Source organism: Conger conger, chromosome 18, assembly GCF_963514075.1.
Source record: "Conger conger chromosome 18, fConCon1.1, whole genome shotgun sequence".
NCBI lineage: Eukaryota > Metazoa > Chordata > Actinopteri > Anguilliformes > Congridae > Conger > Conger conger.
This window is the reverse complement of record NC_083777.1, coordinates 32,423,851-32,434,941: the sequence shown is the minus strand read 5'-3', so window position 1 is coordinate 32,434,941 and position 11,091 is coordinate 32,423,851. Positions and strand designations below refer to the sequence as shown.

Sequence of the window (11,091 nt, the reverse complement as noted above, 5' to 3'; positions counted from 1 at the left end):
ACAAACGGGGTGTCATAAAGAATATCCACGTCTAATGACCAGAGGGGATCCTTCCCTCTACATATGGAATATGTAACCAGGGTATCAACACAGTATACAACCAGAACAGTTTCCACTGCATGCTTCATACAGATGGTTGCATGCCTTAACAATACTCAAAATAGAAACATTTATCCTTGAAAATTAAGAAAATAAATGACTGAATAAACAGTGCAATTATAAAATATTTACATTAATTGGTTTCAAATTGGCTCGATACAATTCTTTTAATGAATTAATTATTTTATCCCAACAAAGCTATTTTCACCATCTTGGCTACTTCTAGTTATTTCACTCTTTGTGGAACCTGCCAAAATAAGTAATGTATACATTACCATGAAGCTTTTCGGTAAGTATGACCGCAGAACCTTTTCTGCTTGTTTTAATGCAGCCTTATTTATAATCTTCATCTTTTCCAGATATTTTCACAATATCCGGCTGAATATGATGGCAAATTTGTTTGGAAGGTGAGATGAGTTCTGGGGGTGTGTCTTCAAACAAGTTTTTCAGGCTCTTTGGCAGCAGTGTACCCTACTTCGGCAGGTAAAGCATGCATTAGGTGTTGCATTTGGTGTTTAGCAAGTTGTTTTTTTCATGTAGCACAGTGTAGCACCTACACCGGGTGATTGACAAGGGAAAAGATGGTCTTCCCTAGTCAGCACTTCCTGCGCCCTAACAAGGTGCAGAGAAGGGACTATGGCCGACTGGAATAGAATGGTGTGTTGTTGTGGAAGGTTAACTTTTATGGCACCACCACCAGAGGAACACCACTCCACCTGCCCACTGACAGTGTGTAACAGTGCAACTAATAAAGGGTATTCCAGCCAGTCCAGGGTGTATTCCTGCCTTTCACTGGTGTGCTGTCAAGTGTCCTGTTTGTGCTTGTCGGTTGAGAATTGGAGAATTTGAGATCTGGTTTTAATCGAAAAAAACTTGAAATTCAACATTTTGAAATTGCCTTTATCCAAAAAAGACAGGCCGAGTAACAGTGCGAGTCAAACACTAATACATGACAGGCTAAGTAACAGTGCGAGTCAAACACTAATACATCACAGGCTAAATAACAGTGCGAGTCAAACACTAATACATCACAGGCTAAGTAACAGTGCGAGTCAAACACTAATACATCACAGGCTAAATAACAGTGCGAGTCAAACACTAATACATCACAGGCTAAGTAACAGTGCGAGTCAAACACTAATACATCACAGGCTAAATAACAGTGCGAGTCAAACACTAATACATCACAGGCTAAATAACAGTGCGAGTCAAACACTAATACATCACAGGCTAAGTAACTGCGAGTCAAACACAAAATCACAGGCCATGCTCTATTGCAAACACCTACATAACAGGTATTTCAGCAAAGTCACCCCACCTCACTTGTAATTTTCCTAACAAGAAATACTGGTTTAGTAGTTGAACTCAAACCAGGCAGCCCTGTAGGAGGGGTCCTCAGTAAAGCCCAGTTTCTTAAAGAGCCTGTAGGAGACCTGGTTCTCCTCCTCGATGTAGCAGTACACAGGGTAACCCTGGGCATGGAGCCTTGCTGCCATGGTGCTCACCAGGATCTTGGCATAGCCCTTCCCCCTGTGCTCTGGCAGGGTGTACAGCATCCCCATGGCACAGTAATCATACAGCAGCACCCAGGAAACTGGACGGCCTTCTTCATCAGTGATGCAACATGTGGGGAAGTGGCTTATCAGATGTTTGATTAGTTGAAAACCTTTTTCATCATCTCCAAATTTCCAGGTTTCATTCACCAAACCAACATGGGATTCATTCAGGGAGGAGATCCTGGCCTCCACATCTCTGTGGGGAAGGACAGGAACACAGAACACAGGTAGAGTGAAACGGCCTGTTTCATGACCAGTCATTTGGATTTCATTGAGTCAATAAACTACAGCATGACTTGTATGAACAGTGCTCTTTGGTATTGAGAGCATCTCTTCATCTACATATTCCAAATGTGCAGGGAGGGATCCCTCCAGGTCATTTGTCTGCTTTCGCAATCTAAAGACTCGTTCAACTCTTCGCAACATTCTAAGGATACACGTTTTCACGTGATGGCAAGAATAAAACGAAGCTAGCTCGACAACAACGGCCTTGAAGATGCTGTCATGTGTATTTCTGTTGAAAAGCTGACCAAACTCATCTAAACAACACCCCTCCCTTCCCCACTCACAAAGCAACTTTCCCTCCAAAATGGTAGCCAATCAAAAGATCCCTGTATCTAGACACCTTTGCATCTGCCCAGCAATAAAAAAGACCTCACTTTAGTGGTTAGGAAATGTTCCTCCCTTTTGCTTCTTCAAAGAATTCTAAGTGTCAGCAGTGGTGCTGGGATGGCCTGGCATCAGAGTTCAGTGTCAGTTTCTCACTAAGTAGAACAGAATCCAGGGTCCTCAGTTCTGGAGTCAGTTCACTTGGTCCTCACTCTGGATGCCATATGAGTGTGTGTTTGTGTGTGAGTGAGTGCGTGTGTGTGTGAGTGTGTGTGTGTGTGTGTGAGTGTGTGTGTGTGTGTGAGTGTGTGAGTGAGTTCGAGTGAGTGTTTGTGTGTGAGTGAGTGTGTGAGTGTGTGAATATGTGTGAGTGTGAGTGAGTGTTTGTCTATGTGTGTGTGTGTGTGTGTGAGTGTGTGTGAAAGAGGCATTCATCAGGGCCAGCACAGCCTGATTCCCCCAATGTACCTGCTCACTGTCAGCTGAGGAAAGAGACTTGGGTCTTGTAATTCCAGGAGATGGACAAAAAAACACTGTCTGAATGTGACTCCTTTTGCATCAGAGATGACCTTCAACGTGGTGGCATGATGGATGTCCATCCCTATGGAAAAGAACACAACCCCATCATGAAATGCTATTACTATGACTGATAATACAAGTCATAATAGGGTTGAATTGCCAAGAAATGTGAAAAAATAAAATAATTTTCTACCCCCAATTTTGAAGTATTGATTCCAGTCCAAGCAGTTGTCTTCTGTCAACATTCTCTTCAGAATCTTCTCATCAGTACTGAATAAAGTCACTTTTTTATAAAGCAGTTCACTCTGTTCACACAGTTAAAAAACAAACAAAAGACCCATGTAAGGGACACATGTAATATGTATTCATCTTGGAACACAAGAAAAGTCTGAAATTGACTAGAGAGAGTAAGTGATTGAACATACAGATATAATATGTAGTCACCTGTGGGTGCGGTCGACAAATGATGGTTTTAAAATCAGGCCAGGAGTCCACAACAACCTCTAGAGTATGTGGTTTGTCTCTATTCATCGCAAACAGAAATCCATAGACCTAAAGGGCAAAATACAAAAATGTTCTTACTCAGATCTAGTGATCATGTTGATTGCAATTTGCAATGCATGCATTAACTCAACTTATCCATCAAACAATTCAGGAAATACACAAATTGATTGTTAAATGTTTAAATACATTCACAAACTAAATCACATCATTCATTCATTCATTATCCTAACCCGCTTATCCTGAACAGGGTCGCTGGAGCCTATCCCAGCATGCATTGGGCGAAAGGCAGGAATACACCCTGGACAGGTCGCCAGTCCATCACAGGGCACACACACCATTCACTCACACACTCATACCTATGGGCAATTTAGACTCTCCAATCAGCCTAACCTGCATATCTTTGGACTGTGGGAGGAAACCGGAGTACCCGGAGGAAACCCACGCAAACATGTGGAGAACATGCAAACTCCACACAGAGAAGCCCTGGCCAACGGGATTCGAACCCAGGACCTCCTTGCTGTGAGGCGGCAGTGCTACCCACTGCACCATCCGTGCCGCCTATTACATCACATCAGCTAAATACAATTATTTCAATGAATCAATTTATCCAACACATATCTACAAAATGTTGGCTACTTCATTGTTCATTTTTATAATAATTATCATTTCACTTAATAGTGAATACTCTACATAAAGTATGCATTAGAGGTACCTTGATACTTTTTGGTAAGTGTGAGTGCAGGACCTTTTCTGCTTGCTGTAATTCAGCCTTGTTTAAAATCTTCATCTTTTCAGACGTGACAGATACGATAAGCAGCTAGCAACCTAAAAGAAGAACGGACTACATTTGAAACACCTCCAGAAAATCGAGAGAGTATGTCTGTAGCCCGTATCAACCCCTTTTGTTTTTGGAGTCAGAATTACTCCAAATATTACGAAAACAAAGTTACATGAGCTCAAACACAGTGAAAATGGAAGCGTGTGTTCTCACTGAAAATATTTTTTAAAGGTTTTTGAATGGATGCAGATTATTTTAGCTGTGGCTGGTGTGTTAGAAACACAATGGAGCCACAGTCACAACACTGGACAAATCCCCTTTCATATTTGTTGAGAATATCACCAAAAATTAGCATTCTGCATTGTTTTTCTCAGCTACATCTAATCAGTTTTCCAAAAAGGACATTTGCAGACTCCAAAAGGACACATGGAAACTACATGATATTATGGGTGTAAAATACTGCATTCTGCTTACTAAACTATACAACTGAGAAAAGCGTTCACTGAAATATCGCAAACAAACTTTAATACTGCATGTAGCGCTCTACCGATAACTCCTCTCGTGTATAGTATATAAACAAAAACAGAGTATGATCACGATAATGGAGCATTCTAGTGTAGTTATCGCGAACTTACTATAACATAATTTAGCTTATAATATCTATCTTCATATGAATGTATATATAACAATATACTTACAATCAGATGCACGCATTAAGAAATAATTCCCACAGTCTAACCGACTGACATTAGTTTTGCAACGAATCTGATCCGAAGATGTGGTGTCCGTCTTCTACACTTGATTCCACGGAACTTCGGATGTGAAGAAAGCGAAAACCGTAGCCTACTGCATTGCTCTGAAATGTGTTATGCACTGAGAGCTTTCTTTCCTATTCGTTTATCTAGTGGACGTATGGAGGTAGGTTTTCACCCACTGGCGGTCACACTGACTTGGGCACCTGTGTCTAGAATCCAACAGCAAAACTGTGGCTGTAGCACTTCACTATATACTTCCTCCCGACGAGCTGAGCCCGTATCTCCTTAGCCTGGGGGAGAAACTGTGTCATTGGCACATTTAGTGAAATACTGTCAACTGTGCAATTTGTACATTTGGCAGTATTAGTTCATCTGGGGACGCCGCAATTACGTCATGGTTAGGCGTCCTACCCAGAGGTTTTTATATAACTACGCTTCTGCATTCGTGAACAAGGAAATTAGATAAAGTAGTATCTAATCCAAATAGTTTCAAATGACCCTATATTATATCTGAATCAAATTGCTGATCGTTTTTTTTTTCATATAGGGTTGCCACCTCAGTCCTGTAAAAATCCTGGACACATGAAGCTGGCAAACTGAGTTAGCCGGACTGTCAATCGCTCACGAGGGTGGATGAGGCAGTTGCCTAGTTTGCGTCTGGTGTGTTGACATCACCGAGCACTTTATTAGGAACATTTTTACTTTATTACGCCTACTTGTGTGGCAGCAGTGCAATGCATACAATCATGTAGATACGGGTCAGGAGCTTCAGTTAATGTTCACATCAACCATCAGAATGGGGAAAAATGTGATTTTACGTGACTTTGACCGTGGAATGATTGTTGGTGGCAGACAGGGTGGTTTGAGTATCTCAGAAACTGCTGATCCCGAAACAAACCAAACAAACCAGTGAGTAGCAGTTCTGCAGACAGAAACGCCTTGTTAATGAGAGACATCAGAGGAGAATGGCCAGACTGGTCAAAACTGACAGGAAGGTGACAGTAATGCAAATAACCACACATTACAACAGTGCTATGCAGAAGAGCATCTCTGAGCACACAACACATTGTGATGTACTGGACAGTGACTACACAGCTCAGCTTGGAGTCATCTTGTTTATTGCACAACACAGTCAATATATGAACTAGTGTGATTAAACATAGTATGTTACACACATCATAACTCTAAGTGGATAGGCTACAGCAGTAGAAGTCTAAAAAATAAGTCTCATAAATACCTAATGAAGCACTGAGTGTAGTTTGGAAATTTTAATAAATTTGGCTACAAACTGAGAAAAGTAAGTGAACATGAACCATTGACGTTTCTGATTAAACATGGCTGTTCTGTTACTCCCGTAATTCTCCCCAAACAACTAACAATGATTGGAGAGGTTACAATCCACCTATTATAAGTCATGAGTGGGGCGGCCTGTAGCGTAGTGGTTAAGGTAAATGACTGGGACACACAAGGTCGGTGGTTCTAATCCCGGTGTAGCCTCAATAAGATCCGCACAGCCGTTGGGCCCTTGAGCAAGGCCCTTAACCCTGCATTGCTCCAGGGGAGGATTGTCTCCTGCTTAGTCAAATTAACTGTACGTCGCTCTGGATAAGAGCATCTGCCAAATGCCAATAATGTAAATGAGTGCAACAATTTAACACGGGATTCACATCTGAATATGAAAAATGTCAAAATATAATAATAATGACATATAATTATGGTGGCACGGATGGTGCAGTGGGTAGCACTGCCACCTCACAGCAAGGAGGTCCTGGGTTCGAATCCCTGTCGGCCGGGGCCTCTCTGTGCGGAGTTTGCATGTTCTCCCTGTGTCTGCGTGGGTTTCCTCGCACAGTCCAAAGACATGCAGGTTAGGCTGATTGGAGAGTCTAAATTGCCCGTAGGTATGAGTGTGTGAGTGAATGGTGTGTGTGCCCTGTGATGGACTGGCGACCTGTCCAGGGTGTATTCCTGCCTTTTGCCCAATGTATGCTGGGATAGGCTCCAGCCCCCCTGCGACCCTGTTCAGGATAAGCGGGTTCAGATAATGGATGGATGGGATGGACATATAATTATGTTCTGCTGATAGTATCTTCAGGGGAAATGTTTGCATGCTTTACTTGGGCACACCTTTACTTCTTTGTTTTAACAAAGTAATTCTGAGCCAAGACCCATCTAAGCATATCTTAAATAATAAAATAATTATAGCAGCAGTGCCAGAAATTATGCACTAAAACACACTGTAATATATAACATAAAACAATACACCCTGTATTATATAAAATAACATACCCCATAATATACGTGCAACATGCACTGACTGTTACGTTCCACGTTGTTGTCTTGTGTGTCCTGTTTTTCCCTTGTTTTTGCTCTACAGGCCAATCACAATTCCATTCGCTGTCCCTCCCACCTGTCAATCGTCATTATCCTGCTCCGGCCTCCACCAATCACATCCTTCCTCCCCAAGATAAAAGCAGTTTGTTTTCTGCCACTCAGAGATCTCTCACTTATCGCTCATCTCTCCCTGCTGCCACTTGTGTATGTGTGTTAAAAACTCAGAGCTCGTTATTCCCCCGACTTGTGTATGTGTGTTAAAAACTCAGAGCTCGTTATTCCCCCGACTTGTGTATGTGTGGTTGTCTGTGTAACATATGCTATTGCTACATGTAGGTGGAATTTGTGTATTAGACAAAATAGGAAAGGGGGGGTTGTCAACTATGTAATTTGTAATTTGATATGTTAGAGTAGTTAGATAGGCTTTTGTTTGTTGCTGGATAAGTCAGTCAGCCTATCTTTGTTTCCAACTTGGTTTAATTTTGTTTATTTCATTCATTTGGCAACATCCATGTCCCTTGGCCTTGTGACCTATATGTGTTTGTACTGTAATACTTTTGTAAATAGCACTTGCACTTGCACTTGCACTTTGTATAATACATCTTTTTGCACTTTAATTCTTGTCTGGCCCTCATTATTTACACTGAACACGCTCAACACCCATCCAAAATATGTTACGCACTCCCTCCTACCCCGAGACACCTGAGGGACGTAACACTGACTTGGCCACAGTTGAGAAGTTTTTTCCAACAACAGCTAACTAATACATGGTAAATGGTCGGCATTTATATAATGCCTTTATCCAAAGCGCTGTACAATTGATGCTTCTCATACACACCAATGGCAATTGGCTGCCATGCAAGGCATTAGCCAGCTAAGGCTGGTTGGCAAATATAACAGCAAAGAGGGACAGCAAATAGAAGATGCAAATGTCACTGGTGGTGTTGACCCCTAAATCAATATTTAGCAAAGATGAGTCTGCAAAATCAGAATGGCTTCAGCGAACTTACTCAATAGATGAATGTGTGTGACAGAACATAGACTGTACAAAAGCAACTCAAACTCCAATCCCCACCTCTTCCCATGACATGTTGTAAACACACCATATACTTCAAACAAGCTACAGAGCTCACGTTAAACATAAATGATCCAGGATTAAACATGAAAATGAATCATTCTAAGGACGGAGGATGTGGTCACGATTTTGCGGACATGGACAGCTAGAGGTAAGGTAGTACATTTAGCCAATTTCGCTTTTCTGGTGGTCATTCTGCTATGCTATTTTGTTATGCACTTTTAAACGTGTTTACGAGCCAGCTGGCTCGGTACTTGGGGGAGTTCAGGGTTTTTCAGTGCTGATATTTAACTAATTCTGCAATCCTGCTTCGCGAAATAACCGCTGAATGCTATTGTCAAGTGATTCAAGCCTGCAGTTATAGATTGTTGCTTCTATGTCAACAAAATGATGGCAGGCATGTCAATTACGTCAATAGAATACGAATAGAATTTAATTATATTTTATTATCACTTCCCACCCCAAGTACCTCCAAATCGCTCCAAAGTAGTTTTGGTCATTTGTGCCGTGAAATAGAAACAATTGTACTATTTTTATTCTTTAGACATTAACCACTTACTGTTTTCAGGAGTTCCACTCACAATTGGGTATGTCTCAAAAAGTGGTTGTATATTTCCGTGACTACGCTCTTGATGTCCACTTTACGCTTGTCACCTGAATTCTTACCACAATTATGCAGGATGGGGCCACGCAGTTGGCTTTGATGATCACACCATTCTTGTCTTTTAACTTCTTATACACAGATTTCTGGGGTTAGAACGTAGAGGTCCAATGATTTGTTCTGCATGCCAAAATCTGGGGTGTAAAATCGAGAAATATATATATATTTATTATTTTTAGTTTTAGTTTTTTTTACCATGATCACTGAAATGAGGGATGTTGGATAACCGTTCCTTTTTCAGTGGTCACCATCATGGTTGCTTTGACATCCAAACACATCAATACCACTTTGATTCTCTCGCTTTGATGGTAATGTAAACTTCAGCTGAACTTTGACCTCCCAAGGGCTCTGTGCCAATGATAGAACACTCAGTTCCACTCACAATCGGGTATGTCTCAACAAAAACACAAAAAACATTTCCCAACTTTCCACACTTGAAGATATGATACATTCTTTTCAGAAACTTCTCATCAATAGTGAAAAAAGTCACTTTCTTTTCATAAAGCAGTTCACTTTGTTTATATGGTTAAAAAAGAATCAGTTACTCAGCCAACACTACAAATGTTTAAAGACTTTGGTTTTGTTGCCATTTCGTTTGAGGAAGTTGTGTTTCCTCCAGGTTGATTGCGGAGATGCAGGTTTCAATGTGGGATGATGGTGGGTTTTGGCGCTGATGTAGATTGGGGGTATCGTCATTGTAGAAGTGAAAATCCAGGTTGAAGTGGCAGATGATTTGTCCAAGTGGTAAAATGTAGATGGTGAAGAGGAGGGGGCCAAGGACAGAACTTTGAGGAACACCCTGTGTGGTGGTAGCTGTCAGATTTCTGGCCTGAGAGAGTGACCAAGTGTTTCCGGTGAGAGAGATATGATTGGAACTAGTCCAGTGCAGTACCCTCAACAAGGACAAAATAATTTGTTGTAATTTTGAGCGTTTGAAAATTACACAGAGGATTTGGGATCTGACATTAGTCAACCCTTGAAACAGAAAATTCATATGCATTGTAAAGATAGCTTCTGACACTATAACAATGCTAACCTGTCAGCTTTTGGGTTTGCAGCTACGCTTACAAAATAATGAATAATCTAAATGGGTTTGGTAGCCGGTGCAGTGGATTAGTTTGTCTTCAGGAGACCAACTGATGATGGGCTCAAAAGCTTCTAACACAGCACTGCTCTGGAGGCACAGCCTACAGAAGAGGATACATATTGTTATGCATTCTGATTGATTTTTGCTGATAGGAAAAATACAGATATTACAATCAACCGACAATCAGGATTGTGGAGTAGGGCTCTGGAATGATGAGCAGTCTCAGATGTAACTTTGGGTATGTAACAATTAGAGTATGTATACTGTACATCCTTATATCATGGCGAGATAGCACTTCAAAACCAAGAGAGTGGCTGGACAGGATCTTTGATATTATACAGTTGTCCTCTGTGCTATCACCTTCTAACACAGTCATTAGATCCCTAATTCTTTGTGGAAAGAATGTGACAAGAATTAATTGGCAACAAATTCACGTATATCCTCCCAAAATGATTTATAACTGAACATTTGGAAGTTATCTTCCAGCTGATAAGGACTGGCTGAGGAACATTAATATATCACAGGGCTGCATTTCCCGAAGCCTTCTTAACGATACGTCGTTCGTTATACCTTAAGCTCTACCTTAACGTTTCAGCATGTTTCCGGAAACGTTCTTAACTAAGTATACCTTCTGTAAGTGGTCATTTCGGAAGGTTGGTCTGGACCACTCTTAGCTACACCATATCAATGTTGTCAGCTCACTCCATGAGTGGCCACCACTGTTAAGAAAGCAAGCCTCTGAAATGTTGCTCCTAGTTACATCTCAATTTGTTAAGCAATTAAGCAACGGGGCGGCCTGTAGCATAGTGGTTAAGGTAAATGACTGGGACACGCAAGGTCAGTGGTTCTAATCCAGGTATAGCCACAATAACATCCGCACAGCCATTGGGCCCTTGAGCAAGGCCCTTAACCCTGCAATGCTCCAGGGGAGGATTGTCTCCAGTCTAATCAACTGTATGTCGCTCTAGATAAGAGCGTCTGCCAAATTCCAATAATGTAATATGTACACAAATAATTCTACAGTTGTAATTGCCTAATAATGATACTAAAATACCACATTAATGGGTGTGTTTTCATGCAAAGAATAAAATTGTACATTACAATGGATCCATGT

The 11,091-nt window shown here is 41.2% G+C and overlaps 2 protein-coding genes and 1 long non-coding RNA gene across 4 annotated transcripts in view; 1 reads left to right on the top strand and 2 right to left on the bottom strand.

Annotated features, from left to right (window-relative positions):
- Positions 1 to 933: 933 nt before the first annotated feature.
- Positions 934 to 5,129, bottom strand: LOC133118356 (glycine N-acyltransferase-like protein 3). Of its 2 annotated transcripts, XM_061228279.1 has the most exons (6): positions 4,764 to 5,129; positions 4,000 to 4,112; positions 3,228 to 3,335; positions 2,977 to 3,088; positions 2,733 to 2,865; positions 934 to 1,851 (listed from the first exon to the last, which is right to left on the bottom strand). In XM_061228279.1, exons 2-6 carry the CDS (start codon positions 4,072 to 4,074, stop codon positions 1,452 to 1,454), a joined length of 828 nt encoding a protein of 275 aa, XP_061084263.1. In that variant the 5' UTR covers positions 4,075 to 4,112; positions 4,764 to 5,129; the 3' UTR covers positions 934 to 1,451. The 2 variants fall into 2 exon arrangements, with proteins under 2 accessions (XP_061084263.1, XP_061084264.1); XM_061228280.1 differs by lacking the exon at positions 4,000 to 4,112.
- A 3,116-nt stretch (positions 5,130 to 8,245) lies between these two features.
- Positions 8,246 to 11,091, top strand: part of LOC133118370 (uncharacterized) — a 26,653-nt gene continuing 23,807 nt past the window's right edge. Inside the window, exon 1 of the long non-coding RNA XR_009706391.1 lies at positions 8,246 to 8,380. This is a non-coding gene — a long non-coding RNA (uncharacterized LOC133118370). The remainder of the gene's footprint in view (positions 8,381 to 11,091) is intronic.
- Positions 9,795 to 11,091, bottom strand: part of LOC133118368 (glycine N-acyltransferase-like protein 3) — an 8,161-nt gene continuing 6,864 nt past the window's right edge. Inside the window, exon 7 of the mRNA XM_061228296.1 lies at positions 9,795 to 11,091. This exon is cut by the window's right edge and continues 1,548 nt beyond it. The gene's annotated coding sequence lies outside the window, so the exon portion shown is untranslated.